The sequence below is a fragment of the Polypterus senegalus genome, chromosome 5 (assembly GCF_016835505.1).
Source record: "Polypterus senegalus isolate Bchr_013 chromosome 5, ASM1683550v1, whole genome shotgun sequence".
NCBI lineage: Eukaryota > Metazoa > Chordata > Cladistia > Polypteriformes > Polypteridae > Polypterus > Polypterus senegalus.
In genome coordinates this window covers 69,695,698-69,710,911 of record NC_053158.1, presented here as the reverse complement: position 1 = coordinate 69,710,911, position 15,214 = coordinate 69,695,698, and the positions used below count along the sequence as shown (strand labels likewise).

The following is a 15,214-nucleotide window of genomic DNA, read 5'->3' as shown; positions in this document are numbered from 1 at the left end:
CCCAATTCAGTCTGTTGTTCAGGTGGATCCCCAATATTTAAAGGTCTGTGGCACCTAAACTGCATCCCCCAGTATAGTAATTGATATCAGAGATTCCCTGATAAAATATAAGTTCACAACCAATTCCTTTGTCTTGGTAAAGTTTAGCTTGCCCAGTCTCCATTTTCGATAACTTTTACAATCGAGGAAACATCTCGGAACTTCTGCAAATGATGAAAAATAAAGTTGTACTTAAAATTAGCTGTAAACAGGGTGAAGATAAGGAGAGGCAGGTCATTTCACTGGGATGCCCCAGTGTTTCCTTCCACCATCTCCAATCCTAAGTCCTGGAGTTGCTCAAACTGTCACATGTAAGATGGTCTTGTCACCTGCATGAACATTTGCCTGCATCATCTTGATCTTATCAAAAATCCAGAGAGGCTGGAAAATGGTAAAAGCAATTGAGAAAAAAAAGAACATGATCCTTAGGCATAGGCATTAAGTGTGTCCTGTTGCAATGTATGGTTTAGTCTTTTTACAATTGTTAATGTACCACAGTTCTTATATACAAACAAAGTTTTATTGTTGTAGTTGTGTAAAATTATTGCTTGTTGATGCAGGATATGTTAGGATATTCTATGTACCGTACAATAAAAAAATACATGCCTTTTTTATTTTATTGATTTTATTGTAATCATTCCATACAAATAGATCAATTTTTGCAAAAAAATAGGATTGAAAAACAAATCAACCCCGACCCCTGAGAAAGAGAGCATGGCTAATGGAGTAAAACTTAAAGCTTGTATAAATACATAAATTGATGAATTTAATAGGTGGATATGGGAAGAGAGTTACTTCCTCAGTGCTTTAAGAGCTTATGCTAAAATATTATAGATTAGATCCTGCCAGGTTTTGAAAATGTTCTGCACAGATCCTCTAACTGAGAATTAGATTTTTTCCAATTTCAAATAATATAAAACATCAGTTACCCACTGACTTAAAAAAGGAGAGCTAGAATTCTTCCAGTTTAGCAAAATAAGTCTGCGTGCCAATAGTGGTCAAAAGGCGATCACAGTTTGTCCTCCTTCGCTTTAAGCCCATCTGGAAGAACACCAAACACAGCTGTTAATGGGTTAGGAGGGATTGTGACACCAAGGCTGTCTGAAAGGCACTTAAAAATGTTTGTTCAGAATGATGTTAATTTGGTGCAGGCCCAAAACATGACAAGTGAGGCAGGGACTTGATTGCAGCGTTCACAGGTTGGATCTTGCCCTGGAAATATTTTAGACAGTTTTAAGTGAGACAGATGTGCTTGATATATAATTTTGAGTTGAGTAATTGTATGCTTTGCGCATATGGAGCTTGAGTGAATTCTCTGCATTGCTACCTTCCATCCTTTTCTGATATGTTGAGTGAGAGGTCTTTTTCCCATTCCCATCTTTTTCCCAACTGCTAACCTGTACCAGAGCTTATTGTGTGCCTGCAAATGCTGTCAGGTGCATTCATTGACACAAATGTCTTTGCTGAGGGATTGCAGAGTGTCAAGTCTCCCCCTGTCAGTGGCAAATACTCCCTGAGATAGCATAGTTGAGACATGTTTTTGGGATGCTGAGAGTTAAGAGCAAGTTCTACTGTTCCAGCTAAACAGCCAGATGCTGATCAAGCCGCTTACCTGTGACTGGGCTTACTACACAGCTTGACATGGTGCTGGTTACGAAAGCAGAAAATGATAACACAGTCTGTAGTGTATAGTACTATTCCTAGTGACTGCTGCTACATATTCATCTGTGTTAAAATGGGAATGGCTATTTGATGAGTAAACCGCAAGACAATGATTTTTTTTATATTATGTACATTAAAGAACCATCAACAACAAATAAAATCAAATTAATAATATATTGAACAATTATTATGAAAGCAAAGTTGAATCAATCGGACTCTGCAGCAGCATGAATAAAAGGTAAAGTACCAGTTAATGGAAATATCCCAAAAGTTGATAGAAATCAACATTTTGTACCTAATACAGTAATCCCTCGCTATATCACGCTTCGACTTTTGTGGCTTCACTCTATCGCAGATTTTAAATGTAAGCATATCTAAATACATATCACAGATTTTTCGCTGGTTTGCGGATTTCTGAGGACAATGGGTCTTTTAATTTATGATACACGCTTCCTCAGTTGGTTTGCCCAGTTGATTTCATACAGGTGACGCTATTGGCGGATGGCTTAGAAGCTACCCAATCAGAGCATGTACTGCATATTAACTAAAACTCCTCAATGCTATAAGATATGCTTACCGTGCAGTGCTTGATTGTTTGCTTGTCTCTGCCTCTATCTCACCCTCTCTGCCATTCTCTCCCTGACGGAGGGGGTGTGAGCAGAGGGGCTGTTGGCACAGAGGCTGTTTGCCTAGACGATACGGACGCTCCTCTAAGAAATGCCGCTTTATCGCGGTGCTTCCGCATACTTAAAAGCACACTTATTAATTTTTTGATTGTTTGCTTTAATCTCAAGCTCTCTCTCTCTCTCTGACGGTTCTCTGCGCCTGACGGAGGGGGTGTGAGCAGAGGGGCTGTTTGCTTAGAAGATACTGACGCTCCTCTAAAAAATGGCGCTTTATTGCGGTGCTTCGGCAAACTTAAAAGCACACGTATTGATTTTTTGCTTTTCTTTGCGTGCGCTCTCTCTCTCTCTGAAATTCTCTGCTCCTGATGCGCGCACTCGTTTGAAGAGAAGATATATTTGCATTCTTTTAATTGTGAAAAAGAACTGCCATCTCTGTCTTGTCATGGAGCACCGTTTAAACTTTTGACTAAAGGGTGTTATTTCATGTCTAGAGGGCTCTAATAATGTTAACAGTGTGGGAGAGTTTATAAGGGCTTAAAATATATAAAAATAAACATACAAACATATGGTTTCTACTTCGCGGAATTTCATCTATCACATGGGGATGGGGTTCTGGAACGCAACCCCTGCGATCGAAGAGGGATTTCTGTACTTGTATGCAACATTTGGTTGACCTAAGTGAAAGTGTCATGCTTACATACATGCGTGCGCACACACACAGACATAATTCCAAAAATTGTATTTTCGGACTTGGAGGTCTAAAACGTTGAGATTCATCAAAATTTCGAAATAGAATTTTTGAAAGATTAAAATACTTCATATACAAGAAAGTAAAAATGAAGGTTGCTAGATCAAAATAAATTGAAATTCAATTTTAAAATATTGGGGGTTTTATATGCATATACAGGTACATATCTACAGATTGCTGTAACAGAAGACCTGTTCTTTGTAAGTAAATTATTTTTCTATTCATTGGCTCAATTTTTAAAGTAGCCAAGATCCAAATCACTTTTAATCTTCAATAACATCTTATTGATGCAGATGGAGTAGTAAATATTAAGTTTAATAAAATGTTACAAGAAAAGGTTAATATATTCAAATGCAGAAAATGACTTGTTCACTGCCCACACATAATAAAGTTAAAGTTGAAGGTGTCATTTTCATTTTTTGTTAAAACATTTCATCTGACTATTTACTTGTTAACGACATGTAATAACTTGTTTTAATACATATGTGTATTTCAGGAGTGTGAAACCAAAATTGCTCAAGAAATTGCAAGCCTTTCTAAAGAAGATGTATCTAAAGAAGAAATGAATGAAAATGAAGAAGAGGTCATCAATATCCTCTTAGCCCAGGTGTGTTAATGAAGTGATGAAATCTGTTATTAACGTTAATCTGCAGATTGTCTGGTTTCAGCAGTGGGTTAACAGTTAACTGTTTCCAAAGATGTTTTTTGGTCTTCTTGTTTCAGTTTGATAAATTTAACCACCCAGGCTTTATTTTGTATTTCATTTAATTTTCCTGGTCAAAATAATATCATGTAGCACATTGAAACACTGATTAGAAAAACTAGCAACCAAAGGAAAGAAGTATAATTGATCTGTTTGTGGCAGGCTGAAAGAATTTGCAGCTGCACATGATGTCACCACTTGCAGGATCAGAGGCCTTGTTGGCAGCTAGCTGAAGGGATTCTCTCTTTAGTTCAGCTTGTTAAAACAGGTGCTGTCTGATTCAGTGATCGGTGTTTGAATTCCACTGCTGATACATATCAGGGTCTGCTTGTAGCAGTTGAAAGAGAGGTGGGGTGGACATGCCCTGAACATTGCTTTTTGCACGTAGCATGGATCCAGTTCAGTTAAATAAAGTGGGATTTGATGTTCCTCAGATGGCATGTCTTGCAAAATATTACAGCTTCCTGTTTTCTATACCCTTATAGGAAATCCATTTTTTACTAAATATTACTGTATTAGCATGAGCTGATCGGTGTGTGAGAGTTTTATTTGTCTAAATTTCCCTGAGACACACACATTTACTTTTGTTTTAAAAAATATCAGAAGCAGTATTGATAAAATGTAGTTAAATATGTAACTGCAATGTAAAATATAATCTTTTCGTTTTTATTGTTGCACAAATTTGCTTTAGTGTTGACATACCTTTATAACCTATAATACCATACCATACCATATTTATTTGTTGAGCGCTTAAAAACACAGCATTACAACTGACCAAAGCGCTGTACAGTTACAACAAGCAGGACTAAAAGCAAAATATTAAAAATAAACATTAAGAGAGAATTAAAACAGAGATACTAAAAACAGGTCAAGGGACCAAATAAAATAGAGAAAATAGCAAAAGACAAGTGGAAAATGAAACAGGTTAAGAATTAAAAGCCAATGTGAAGAAGTGCGTTTTAGGCGAGATTTGAATGTGGCGACTGAAGCGGCTTGCCTAACCACTAAGGGCAGGGAGTTCCAGAGCCTGGGTGCACAGACGGAGAAAGCCCTTTCACCACGAGCTTTAAAACGTGCCTTGGGAACGGTTAGGAGCAGCTGATCTGCGGATCTAAGAACACGAGGGGGATTGTGACAATGGAGCAAGACACTCAAATAGGCGGGGGCTAGACCGTTTAATGCCTTATAGGTTAGGAGGAGAATCTTAAAATCGATTCTGAATCTAACCGGCAGCCAGTGAAGGGTTTTCAAAATTGGTGAAATGTGTTGGATTCTGCTACTTCCAGTTAGAAGCCTTGCAGCCGCATTTTGAGCCAGTTGGAGTCTAGAAAGTGTGGCTTTACTGATACCAAAAGGCAGGAATTAGAGTAGTCAAGCCGGGACGTAATGAATGCATGAATTACTGATTCCAGGAGGTGGTTAGAAAGAATAGGCTTGAGTTTGGCGATTCGCCTTAGATGGAAAAAGCAGGATTTTACTGTGCTGTTGACTTGAGCATCCATTTTCAGGAACGCATCCATTTTGATTCCAAGATTGGAGACAGACGAAGTTACTGGAATGGGAAGAGAAACGAGGCCAAGGGGTGGAGCCTGTTTGCAGTCGGGACTAAAAACAATGACCTCGGTTTTGAATCGTTCAGGTGAAGGAAGTTTACAGCCAGCCAGTCCTTAATGTCAGATAGGCAGTTGAGGAGAGGTTTGGTGGAGTCAGTTGGCTTGAGGGAGAAATAAATTTGGCAGTCGTCAGCATATAGGTGATATGAAATTGCATGCTTTCTAAAAATTGCACCTAAAGGCAGGATGTAGATTGAAAAAGTAGTGGCCCTAAAATGGAACCCTGGGGAACCCCACATGGGAGTGGGACTGATTCAGATGAAAAATCGTCTAGCATGACTCTGAGAGTCCTGTTGCAGAAATATGACCTGAACCAGTCGAGGGCTAAGCCAGATACACCAGCCCAGGATTCGAGTCGGGAGATCATGATGTCGTGGTCGATTGTGTCGAAAGCAGCAGATAAGTCGAGAAGAACCATAACCACGTGGAATCCTGAGTCCAATGCCAAAAGGACGTCATTTAGGACACGTAAATGCGCGGTTTCTGTGCTGTGTTGGGGCCTAAAGCCTGACTGAAAAGATCCATTACCTGATGGTCCTGTAGGTGATGAGTTAATTGCTCATAAAATGATATAATAATAATATATCATATAATGATTTTATACCTGTATTGCTCTAGTTATAGTATGGTTTTACGATTATTAAATAATGATGAATGAATTTTACATATGTTCCAGTTTTTAAATGCTGTAAATTATCTTTATACTGTTAGGCATACCCAAACAAGATGATATAGATAGTTAAAGCATGGAAAGAGTAATGTTTAGTGAACTCATATTAAATGCTAAGAGTTATAAGAGAGACATTTCAACAGGTTAAAAAATAGTGTGTTGCTATTATTGGTGCATAATATATTCTGAATCTGTAACATGCATCTGCCTGTAAATTCTCACAGTATCCAGGCTGGAGTCGCAGAATAGGTGGGTACAAGCCTATCATATATGCACCTGGCATAGAAATGTACAATAAACCTGAGAAGGTTGCTACATGCACATGAGCAGTTTGAGATTCTATTACAGGAAACTGGAAAATCTGTTAAAATAAAGCCTGTCCATCATGATTAAGTGTAAAATAAGAAGTAACAGATTGGCACTTTTTAACACATACATGTTTTTTTCATTTCCCTTCCTCATCCAGAGTTCATGTGACCTTTTGAATACATTGCATTGTTGACAAATATGACAGCAGGTTCTGGTGAGGTGTGGGGTCGATATGGTAAGTCCTTGAAGGACAATACCAGTTCCACCGTGTAGTGTGAATGATCTGCCTACCTCTCTATGATGAAAAACATTTGTGTTATACCATTGTTTTAAGATTTTAGCCTTTTTTGTTGCTGTAAAGGTTGAAAGCAAGACAAATTATGTCAGACATTTTTCAACTTTAATAGACATTGTAATAAACACAACTTGCAATGCCTTGTTTGCATAAGTGTGTACAGTCTTCATAACAGGGGCTGTTAATAAATTAATTCCTAGTAGAGCTAAATAAAGTCAGTTGTTCTTGTACAACCTTCCTGATTTAAATATTAAAGAGAGAGACCCATAGTCAATAAGGAACTAGGAAAAGATCTAAAGGGTCTTACCTTTCAAAGTTACAAATAATTTCAATTGGATTACACATATCTTTGGATATTCTGAAGATTATTATTAAGAAATGAAGAAGATATGCCACCACCAGGATACTGCAAAGATCAGGGTGCTCCTCCCAAGTCTGACGGCTATGCAAAGAGAAGGTTTCTCAAGATGGTTAAAGGCAAACTGAATGTAACCGTGCAAATTTATGGCTATAACAGGCACATTACAACTATTTTGAATATTATGCACAAATCTAAGCTTATAGCATAGGTTGTCAAGAATAGGAATTTCTCACAAAAATTACATCCATGCTTTTATATAGTACATTCTCCAAGAGGAAATCTTTTCATTCCCGAAACGAAGTACTGGTGATCACCCAAAGATCACAGTACCTCATTATCTAGCATGGTAGTGTCAGCATCATGCCATGGAACTGCTGCTCTTTACTGGGAACAGGACTACAGTTAGAACAGAGGACAACGTATAGCTCCTGTCATATATTTTCTGACACACAATCTGCTGACCTCTGGGGAAAAAAGGTGAAGCCCACAGCCAGCTTTGTATGATCTTGAACTCTTGCTCGGAGAAGACTGGATTAAAATTTGAAACTCCAGAGTTGCTAAATTAATAGAGACCATTCGACGAGGCTTCTTAAAACAAGTATTATTCAAAGTATGTGCAATTAAATACTACTGTCAACAAGGTCTTATTGAAGGTTAAAAGAAAAGACTGGCATGATTTGTGTTAATTTAAGCCTGTAGATCAGCAAAAGATGGAATTTCAGTTAAGTGTGTGTAGACTTTGTTCTTTATGATTCACCACAACAAAAATGCAAAGTAACTTTACTTATTTCATTTTGTTTCCACCACAAAAATAGCTTCAAAGGTAAAAGTATAATATGTCAACCACTGATAAAAATTAATCCCTTTAAATTGCATTAAGCAAAAATAAACACAAATCATTGGGTGCTTACTTGCCTGTCTTAGTCTTGTTTTTTAATTCATTCAGGAAAACGAGATCTTGACAGAACAAGAAGAACTAATATCAATGGAACAGTTCCTGCGACGTCAAATTGCTTCTGAAAAAGAAGAAATTGAGCGTCTACGGGCAGAAATAGCTGAAATTCAAAGGTAAGTATTAATATACTGTATATCAAAGTACAATGTACTCTTTTATTTACAGCTCCTACTAGTGTTAGAATACCTTTTTAGTTGATTCTTTGTATTCTGAGATTATGGTGGTCTGTAATGTAATTGTTTCTTCATCATTCTTTTTATTCAAGATTCAGATTTGACTTTGCAAAGAGACTAGTAAAGACTGTCCTCAACAATTATGGATATCATTTAGTTAATTAGTGACATAAAGGATGTAAAAAATAGAATGGACAGATTATGTATATGAAGTGCAAGATTCCTGGTCAGACTAAAGCATATAAGTACACATCTATATATATAATTCTATATAATTCACTAAGGCAAGACAACCATGGAAAGCACGCTGGAAGGGGCGTGGACTCACTGAGCCGCCGACAAGTAAGACACCTGTGGCGCATGCAGAAAGAGCCACGGCCACCAAGTCCTGGCTCCTCGCAGCCACGTTGACTGTTCATAGAGGCATGTTTCTCGCGGAGGTGAATTGCCATATGCAGCGTGTAAAACGGTTTTCGAGGGGTATCCCATGGGATCCTCAAAACAATCCTTTACAACTGAGGTTAAAACACAATGAAGTAAGCAGTCTTTAAAAACCGAGTTTTCTGTTACGACGCACGACCGCGTGCACCACAGCAAACTTTTACTGTGTTGGTTCGTTCCGTGCATTGTTACAATGTTGCTTTTCTTGCTGATTTATTACATTACCGATTTTTCAAATGTTAATTTTCTCCCTGTGCTTAAAAATCATTAAAAACCGGCCTGATTATGCGGCGTACGGTACGCCACGGGTTGGATAGTTTATTTTAACCTCTTGCTTCTGGAGAAAGAGGAGGGGCTAATTTTGACATTGAGGAGTTTATTTGATAGTTGATTTAAGATGTAGTTTTTGCATTATTTCACATTTTTGAAAGCAGAGCATGTCTTCTGATCAGTCTCAACAGCTGATACAGTATGTAGCTCTATGTTATGCTTACAATCCATAGTATTCTATAGAAGCACTGGAACCCAGAAGACATGGCAACAATGTGCTTTTCAAAATTGATATTATTTGAATGTTGATTGTAACCAATTAATTTATTTTCTTCTATCTTGATGGCTATTCTATTTGCTACTGAAAACAGAAAATGGAAAGCATTGAAGCCTAACTGATTAAATATTACAGTGGAAAGCACAGCACCTTTTCTGCCTGTATCCTAATTAATTCCACAACACTATTAAGAACTCAAAACCTTTTAATTTCAAATTATTATGTCAAATCAGGCATAGCTGGATTAATGTTTACTATGTAAAAACACTTAAACATTTACCAAAACCTAATGTTCACAGAACATTTCAGTGTTTGTTTCAGTCAGTGTGTAATTGATTGTCATTAATATAATAACTTGATCTTCAAAACGTATGTAAATATTAATGGTTTGCTGATAATTCTTTTAGGGCGAGCTAAGCAGTACTTATAATGAACTATAATAATAACCTCAAAACGTGTGCCAAGCAGAGTAACACTTAGCTGTATTCCAAGATTTTTTCCTTTTCACAGTTCAAGTGCAGTGCAGAACTTTACTGAAGCAAATAGTAACAGTAATGTGTAATGGAATACAAATAATGTGAAATATGTACAAACTGCATTTTCTGTGTGTAGTAATAATGTTAAATGCAGAGCGAGGCCAACTTCAGGTACTTTTGAGAAAAGACTCTGATTAGAAGACAATAATATATAACATGACTGATCTAAAATTAATTTAGAGAGATTTCTATCTTGTTTAATTGTTGTTGTTTTATCTTAACAATCTATTATTTTAATGTATTTTTTTTTCCAAGTCGGCAGCAACAGCATGGACGCAGTGAAACAGAAGAGTACTCTTCTGAGAGTGAAAGTGAGAGTGAGGATGAAGAGGAACTGCAGCTGATACTGGAGGACTTACAAAAGCAAAATGAGGAACTGGAGGTGAGATGTCATTAGTAATGAATGCTTCCCTGACGGTCACTAGGAGAGTTACCTTGTTAAAGTCACTTTCTTCCCTATCGTTAGGGGACCTGAAAAAAATGTAATATTTAAGGATCAGATATAGGTATTTTTTTCATAGCCTTGTGTAAGTACCTTGAAAAAACATTCATTCTCCAGTAGTTTTGGATTAGTACTAAAGAGTTGTCTTTGATATCAGTACAAGCTTTTGGACCTTGGTGCTGAAATAAATAACAGCATTCGCCCAACCCACCTTAATGTAAGTGAATGTAAATATTACACATAGGAAGTAAAAATGTTGGGTTTGATTACACAATGTGAAATGTGAATGAAAATCGAGAGTACACCTTATGAGAAGGATTTAGGAGTCGTAGTGGACTCTAAGCTATCAACTTCCCAACAGTGTTCAGAAGCCATTAAGAAGGCTAACAGAATGTTAGGTTATATAGCACGATATGTGAAGTTCAAGTCCAAGGAGGTTATGCTCAACCTTTATAATGCACTGGTGAGGCCTCATCTTGAGTACTGTGTGCAGTTTTGGTCTCCAGGCTACAAAAACGACATGGCAGTGCTAGGAAAAGGTCAAGAGAAGAGCAACTAGGCTGATTTGAGGGCTACAGGGGGCGAAATACAAGTACAGATTAAAAGAGCTGGGCCTTTTAAGTTTAAGCAAAAGAAGATTAACATGAGATATAACTGAAGTGTTTAAAATTATGAAGGGAATTGTTAAAGAAAATAAAGACCATTATTTTTTATTCAGTTATATATACGGATCTTTGCTTCCTGCAATTATTTTTTGGAGGTTCCGAATTAAGCATGTGCTGAATATAAAAAAAAAAACTGCTTTTAAAGAAATAATACTTGTAACACAGCAATTGAGCATTATAAAGAGTTTTTTTTAATCTTTTTAAGCACTTGTTTCTGATATAAAGTTGACTTTAGGATTCAGTGATTCATGACTTAGTAGCATGAAATTACATGAATTTAAAGATTTGTTGTAACTTTAAGAGTGTCATAAGGTATTCCAACCAATTTTTTGGAAGGTTTCTTTGGTTATCCATTACTAACCAGCCACCAAAATTTGGTTGATCTAATAAGTTGGTTCTTGGCAAAAGCAACTCCGAAAGGGCAGTGAAAAGCTACATAACAGCATTGAGGTTCCAAAAAAAGGATGTCTTTTTCTAAACACATTTGCACAATAATACAGTAAAACCTCGATTATCCGTCAGTCTGCATTAACCCTCAAGGCAACAAAAAAAACAACACGACATTGCGCCAGTGTCGCTGCGAGCTCTGCACATTAGAACAATTCTCCCTTTTGCTAGCACATAGTGTTTTTCCCCAGCACCACGTGTTGTGCCACATATTGAAATCACAGTGTCCGTTACATACCTTCAACTTTAATAGCATTTCGTAGCTTTTCTTTTTTTGTTAAAGTTAAACTACTCTACATTGTTATGGCTGATAAACGTGTGTGTGTGTGGTGTTGGAATTGTCACAAAAAATTGAAATGATAAAATGTTTACGAAACAGTAGAAGCACTTCAAGTATTGCTTCAATTTACGGAGTAGGAAGAACAACAGTGAACGATATAAAGCATGATGCCAACAAACTTGAATAGTAGTGTCGAAAATGGAAACCACTGACAGTAATGTTATTCTGTATTAATTTAATGTTTTGCAATGTTATTTTCTTTTTAAATTCTGTTATATTATGTTTTGTCAATATATTATGACATTCAGGCAGCTTGTGATGCGCTGTGAAGGAGCAGAAAGGGTGGAATGAATGCTGTAAGTGATAGGACTGGGTGAAGGGCTTCTGAGGGGCGAGCAGACATACGTCTTAGGAGAAGAGTGACAGGTGAAGGTGAGGCGGAAGGAAGTTTTGAGTTGGGAGTCAGGAGACAATAAGCAGTTTAGTAAAAGACCGAACGGGAATGGCAGGAGATCATTATTGGGAAAGCTTTCTTTTTGCTCTGTAACCCAGATAACGGAATATAAGACAGAATGAAGACTCCAAAGTAAAACAGAAAACTCCAGTACCTCTGAATTGTATTTTCTTCTTAAGCTGATCATTACAATATTATATACATTAATTAATTTTGTAATTTTGTACTATGATATATTTTGTTAATATTTTTTTTTTTTGTAAATAAATGACTATTCACTAATCTACTGTATATCATTTTTAAGTAGTGCCACAAAGCTGAGACATACTCAAAGAAAGGTTTAATCTATATAATCTCGAAACCTGGCTGCAAAATTGTTCTTTTCACAGAAATACAGCACTGAAGTGCATATAACGAGTCCAAGACAAGACTGAGGGAAAGGGGAAAAAGGGCAGGCTTTTAAAGGGGAAGACAGGAAGTGAGGTCATGGGAATCTGGCACGTGTTCGTCACTCATTGAATCAGGCCCGGACGTGACATCAGGGGGGCCGGCGCCGGTTAGTTCTGTCTCCATTGGTTCGGTCCCGGAAGTGATGTCACGAGAGCCAGGTGGAGTCTCCCAGGGATGGTCTACAGGGAAGTGAGAAAAAGAGTCAGTGCACTCTGCCACAGCCCGGCCTGTCTCAGATCTGCCGTCACTCAAGCCCTTTAGCTGCCTCACATACGCACGTGTGTGACAGTAGCTGTTCTGTTATCCATCTTTTCTCTTATCCGTCACAGCCTCGGTCCTGACCCATGATAGATAATTACTATCTAACTACTTGGTTAATTAGTTTTACTATATCAATAATTTCAGTGGAGCAACAAACTATGCAACCATAAAATTTCAGATTCCCTCCTCCAGATGTGCTGACTGATTATATTTTTTTCCCCATACATATGTTCATGTTTCATTTTGCTTTGTTATATGCACATGGATTAAATGAGATGTTCAACATTTACTCAGGATTAAAGGGTATGCAGTGACTGTACAGGGCTGCTAAGTTTGAAGCTGGAGAGTACGATGCATGTATTGAAATAGTGGTGTTTGAATTGTCGGCCCCCAGTGAAGTGTTCAGTGTTCGGAATTGAGTTTGTCTGGTGGTTTTTAGCCAAAATGGGCGTCCAGTGCTGCACATCCTCTCTCTGACACACTAGCACTGAGGATGTTAAGGCAACAAATCATTCAACAGAAGTGTGTCAGGAAACACTGCTGGGACTCCTTTATACCAACAGCAATGTGCCTCCAGAATGCTTCACCGATTTCTTTCTTGTTAGTTTTCTTTCTATCTTTTTACTTATTCTGTTGTGTGTTCAGACCATAGCATGTCAGTATTTATTTTTTTTAAAGAGCTTCTGTAAAAAGTAAAATTTCTCCCCGGGGACAAATAAAGTTCTCTCTTTCAAACAGTGAAACTGAAATTTAAGCAAGTGTGCCTAAAAAATACATTTGTTCATATTTTCACTTCGAACACAAGCTGAACTTTTGCACTGTTTTTTTTTCCCCCCTTTGTAGATTAAAAACACACATCTAAACCAAGCAATCCATGAGGAACGAGAAGCAATTATTGAACTCCGAGTTCAGCTCCGTCTTTTACAGACGCAGAAAATGAAACAAGAGCAACAGAACCAAGAAAATGGGGTGGAGGAGTTGGGAAAACGCACAGTCAGCACTGCCAGCATTCATCAGCTTAGAGATCCGGGGCTGTCGGAGGCCAAGGCAAGCAAGGAACCTCCAAAACCATCGCCAAGCAAAGATCGGAGGGAGACTCCCATCTGAGGAGTCTCTTCAGTGAAACTGATATGGCAGCTACTTTTTCACCTTGTAATTGCTAAAGGTGTATAACATTTTGATTTTCGCAGAACTTGGGGGATATTGTGCCTAAATCCCTTCGTGCTGCAGAATAATTTGTTGGCGGTGACGTGATAGTCGGGGTCAGTTCTGCCTGAGAGTGTCATGTCCAGCTACTGTTGGTTGTCAGCGAGTTTGATTTTTTGACTGTCTCTAGCCACATCATAGCATTTGAATTTGGACACCGTATGCACCACATTATTAATTAATTCACTACCAATAATGATGTTTTCGACTAGATATTTCAACTTACCATGGGGTTGGTAGCAGTTTACTTCTTACGATGCACTTGTGATTTTTTTATTTCTTTTTTTAAAGTATAACAGTGTTAGGGAGAGTAGAATGCTCTAGCTGAATAAACCGGACATGAGCTCCACAAAGTCAGTATAAGCATCCCATTGAAACACTGGCACTGTTTAACACAGTGGCTATTACTGCAAAAAGTAGAGACGACAAAACTGTGAAAGGCTTGTTTGAGTGTGCACAAATAAAATGCCACAGGGAACTCTGAATGTAGCAGTGTTTAAGATGTACACAAGTGAATTGGGACCCACACATTCCATCTTCTCATGCCATGTCCTTGTGTCCGTCACTGTTCAGACCCAGCATTGTGACATCTGCTGTCCAAGAGCTGGAAACGTGAGCTTATTGTTTACACAAACACGCAGGTGTGCACATAAAAATAGGCTAAATAATAAGAGGCGACTGGCAAACCATGAACCATGTAAATAAGAGTGCTTAAGAAATGTCCATTCTGCATTTGTTGCGGTTGAGTTGTGTGCCCAAATGCTGACCCATTCTTGATGTTTAGCGTGTCGGTATGCAAAATAATTCCTAAAATGCACAATGTATAGAAAACTTCATGTTCTTCTCAGCTAGGGTATTGTTGCACTGCACTACGTGTGGTATACTTGTTGACAAGGCACTTCCAGATAATGGTGAGTGTCCGTCTACTCTGCTCGTTTAGGATGTCTTGCTGTTGGGGTCCTCTTTTTAACCAAGTGCCTAATTTTTAGAGAGCTCTCCCCTTGGGGCTGGCAATGTCGTTATCCTTGATTTTAATGTTCAGACTTCTCATAATGAGATTACAGAAGTTATCGTCTAACAGACACCTTCATGTTAACGCAGACATGTCTTGTCAGTAGAGCAGAAATGAAGTGTCCGAGGCGACATCTGTCAGAACGGTTTTGCATGTATACTGCTAATGCACATGAAAACGACGCTCGGTGAAGTGGGGTGGCATCACTTTGTTGGCAGTTGACGTGAGCCTGGCTTGTGATGATACTTCCACATAACTTGAATTTAAGATGAAGCTGCCTATTGTTTCTTGTAATGCTGAAACTGTCTTTTAAAAAAAA

At 38.0% G+C, this 15,214-nt stretch overlaps 1 protein-coding gene across 2 annotated transcripts in view; it reads left to right on the top strand.

Annotated features, from left to right (window-relative positions):
- ralbp1 (ralA binding protein 1) overlaps positions 1-15,214 on the top strand; it is a 67,512-nt gene extending 52,298 nt beyond the window's left edge. For both annotated transcript variants that reach the window (XM_039754774.1, XM_039754775.1), the window contains exons 7-10: positions 3,572-3,682; positions 7,973-8,094; positions 9,934-10,060; positions 13,521-15,214. In XM_039754774.1, the coding sequence (XP_039610708.1) occupies positions 3,572-3,682; positions 7,973-8,094; positions 9,934-10,060; positions 13,521-13,784 (624 nt within the window). In that variant the 3' untranslated portion in view covers positions 13,785-15,214. The remainder of the gene's footprint in view (positions 1-3,571; positions 3,683-7,972; positions 8,095-9,933; positions 10,061-13,520) is intronic.